We start from the raw sequence: 1,853 nt of genomic DNA, 5'->3' as shown, positions 1-1,853 counted from the left end.
AAAAGCAATAATAAATGCTAAAGGCAAGAAAGCTAAGAAGAAGAATATTATTCCAGATGTCATAATATTGTAAGTAAATCCACTTAAAATATTTAATAACATGTGCCCACTCAAGATATTTGCAGCAAGTCTTAATCCCAGAGATACATTTCTAGCAAGATATGATATGAATTCTATCAATACTAGTAATGGTAATAAGGCTAAAGGACATCCGGCTGGAACAAATAAAGAGAAGAATTTTAAACCATGTTTTTGGAATCCTAAAATAGTTGCACCTAAAACAACAGTGAAACTAAGTGAGAATGTTAAAATAAAATGGCTTGTTGAAGCAAAACTATAGGGTACCATTCCAACTAAGTTATTTACTAAAATGAAAATAAATAATGCGTAAATAAATGGGAAGTATACTTGTCCTTCTCTTGCATTTATTTGACTAACAACTATACCATGTACAGTTGCATATATTGTTTCTTGACTAATTGATCAGTTATTAGATACAACTCTATTGTAATTAGTTGCTAATGCTTTGAAAAAGAAAGCTATACATGCTCCAATTGTAAGGTATAATCCTATATTTGTTATTGAAAAATGTGTATTACCTAAAAGGGGTGCGTCCAGACTTAGTAAGTCTCTTACTTCAAATTGGTCTAACGGACTGTAATTTTCTAATAAAGTAGTATGCATATGCAGAAAAAAAAAATATTCTTTAAAATACACAATTAAATTTTTTTATATTTATGATCTCTTTTAATAGTTATTAAAAATAAAAGTGAACTTATACTGTAAGTAGTATTAGAATAAACTTTTAAAAACAATATGTTAATTAGAGCTCTTTTTCATAGATTCAATTAATTCATCAGTTATAAAAGTATTAGCTCTGACAAAATCTCTAAATAGCGGAACAGGCACGTGTTTAGAAATGATATGATGTTCTATAGTAAGCATAATTTGATTAAGAGGTGTACTACCATTAGGGTCTATAGTCTTACAATGTTTAAAGAGCTCACTCCATCTTACTCGGTCACGATTTGCCGGCACACATTCAGACTTGTATTTCTCTAACCATCTACCCGTTTCGGCAACATTTCCCTCTGTAGGGTAATTAAGAGGAGATGATTGAACAACACCGTCCCCCGCTGCGGTGGGGTGGGTTTGTCCAACTCCTTGGTTATTATCTCCTAAAGGAGGTCCAGAATTGGAACTAGAGGGATTATCACTTAGTATAGTGTTAAAATAATCTCTATTATGATGATTATTTTGACTTCCTGCAGCAAGAACATGATGACCTCCACCCGGGTTTCCCCCCGGGCCCCCAGGATAATTGCCACCTCCTGTGTTTGGATAGCCTCCAGGATTGCTCCCTGAACTATTCCCAGAATTCATATTTAAAAAAGATGGATCTAAACCATCCTCCCCTCAAATATTTGAACTAACAATAGGAAAGTTAACTATAAATCCCTCCATTAAGGGAGAATTTATAAATACAACCAATATATAAAATAAAATATAAAGTGTAATCCAGAGACTAGCAGGTTTACTAGCAAATCTAATATATATAATAAGAGATAAATCAGAAAACATACTATGCATAGTTGCATATTTTTTTATTATTAAATATCTAGTCTCCGAGAGTAGAGAGTTGAACCGAAGGAGCCAACCACCTCTCGCTTGCGCAGTGCTATAGAATCTATTTACGGCCCTAGAGAAAGGATTATCAAAGCTACTTTTACCACCATCCTGCACCCCTCCAGGAGCCTGCATAGGCTTCCTGTTGCGGGGGGCTGATAAATTTTTAGGTATATAAGCTATTAAACTAGGGCCGCTTCACATGGAAAAAAAAAAGTTTTTTAATA

The 1,853-nt window shown here is 33.6% G+C and overlaps 4 protein-coding genes across 4 annotated transcripts; all 4 read right to left on the bottom strand.

Moving 5' to 3' along the window:
* Positions 1 to 33: 33 nt before the first annotated feature.
* On the bottom strand, positions 34 to 483 carry K452DRAFT_208522 (uncharacterized protein; the record flags this gene model as incomplete). The annotated part of the gene is made up of 1 exon (XM_033536136.1): positions 34 to 483. A coding segment is annotated over one exon (450 nt), but the record flags the coding sequence as incomplete, so codon positions are not given.
* Positions 484 to 684, bottom strand: K452DRAFT_239996 (uncharacterized protein; the record flags this gene model as incomplete). The annotated part of the gene is made up of 1 exon (XM_033537772.1): positions 484 to 684. The coding sequence occupies one exon, from the start codon at positions 682 to 684 to the stop codon at positions 484 to 486; it is 201 nt and encodes a 66-aa protein (XP_033390805.1).
* An 84-nt stretch (positions 685 to 768) lies between these two features.
* K452DRAFT_293470 (uncharacterized protein) lies at positions 769 to 1,637 on the bottom strand. The gene has a single exon (XM_033541578.1). It carries the CDS (start codon positions 1,381 to 1,383, stop codon positions 820 to 822), a length of 564 nt encoding a protein of 187 aa, XP_033390804.1. The 5' UTR covers positions 1,384 to 1,637; the 3' UTR covers positions 769 to 819.
* Positions 1,172 to 1,637, bottom strand: K452DRAFT_323234 (uncharacterized protein). Its single transcript, XM_033544624.1, has 2 exons — positions 1,263 to 1,637; positions 1,172 to 1,201 (listed from the first exon to the last, which is right to left on the bottom strand). The coding sequence occupies exon 1, from the start codon at positions 1,588 to 1,590 to the stop codon at positions 1,417 to 1,419; it is 174 nt and encodes a 57-aa protein (XP_033390803.1). The 5' UTR covers positions 1,591 to 1,637; the 3' UTR covers positions 1,172 to 1,201; positions 1,263 to 1,416.
* Positions 1,638 to 1,853: the final 216 nt, after the last annotated feature.

The sequence above is a fragment of the Aplosporella prunicola genome (genome assembly GCF_010093885.1).
Source record: "Aplosporella prunicola CBS 121167 unplaced genomic scaffold K452scaffold_249, whole genome shotgun sequence".
Taxonomy (NCBI): domain Eukaryota; kingdom Fungi; phylum Ascomycota; class Dothideomycetes; order Botryosphaeriales; family Aplosporellaceae; genus Aplosporella; species Aplosporella prunicola.
Note: the sequence above shows the minus strand (reverse complement) of the source record. Positions and strands in the feature narration are given on the sequence as shown.

Coding starts and splice junctions, on each gene's coding strand:
- K452DRAFT_323234 (XM_033544624.1), bottom strand. CDS start 1,590: ATGCATAGTATGTTTTCTGATTTATCTCTTATTATATATATTAGATTT.
- K452DRAFT_293470 (XM_033541578.1), bottom strand. CDS start 1,383: ATGAATTCTGGGAATAGTTCAGGGAGCAATCCTGGAGGCTATCCAAAC.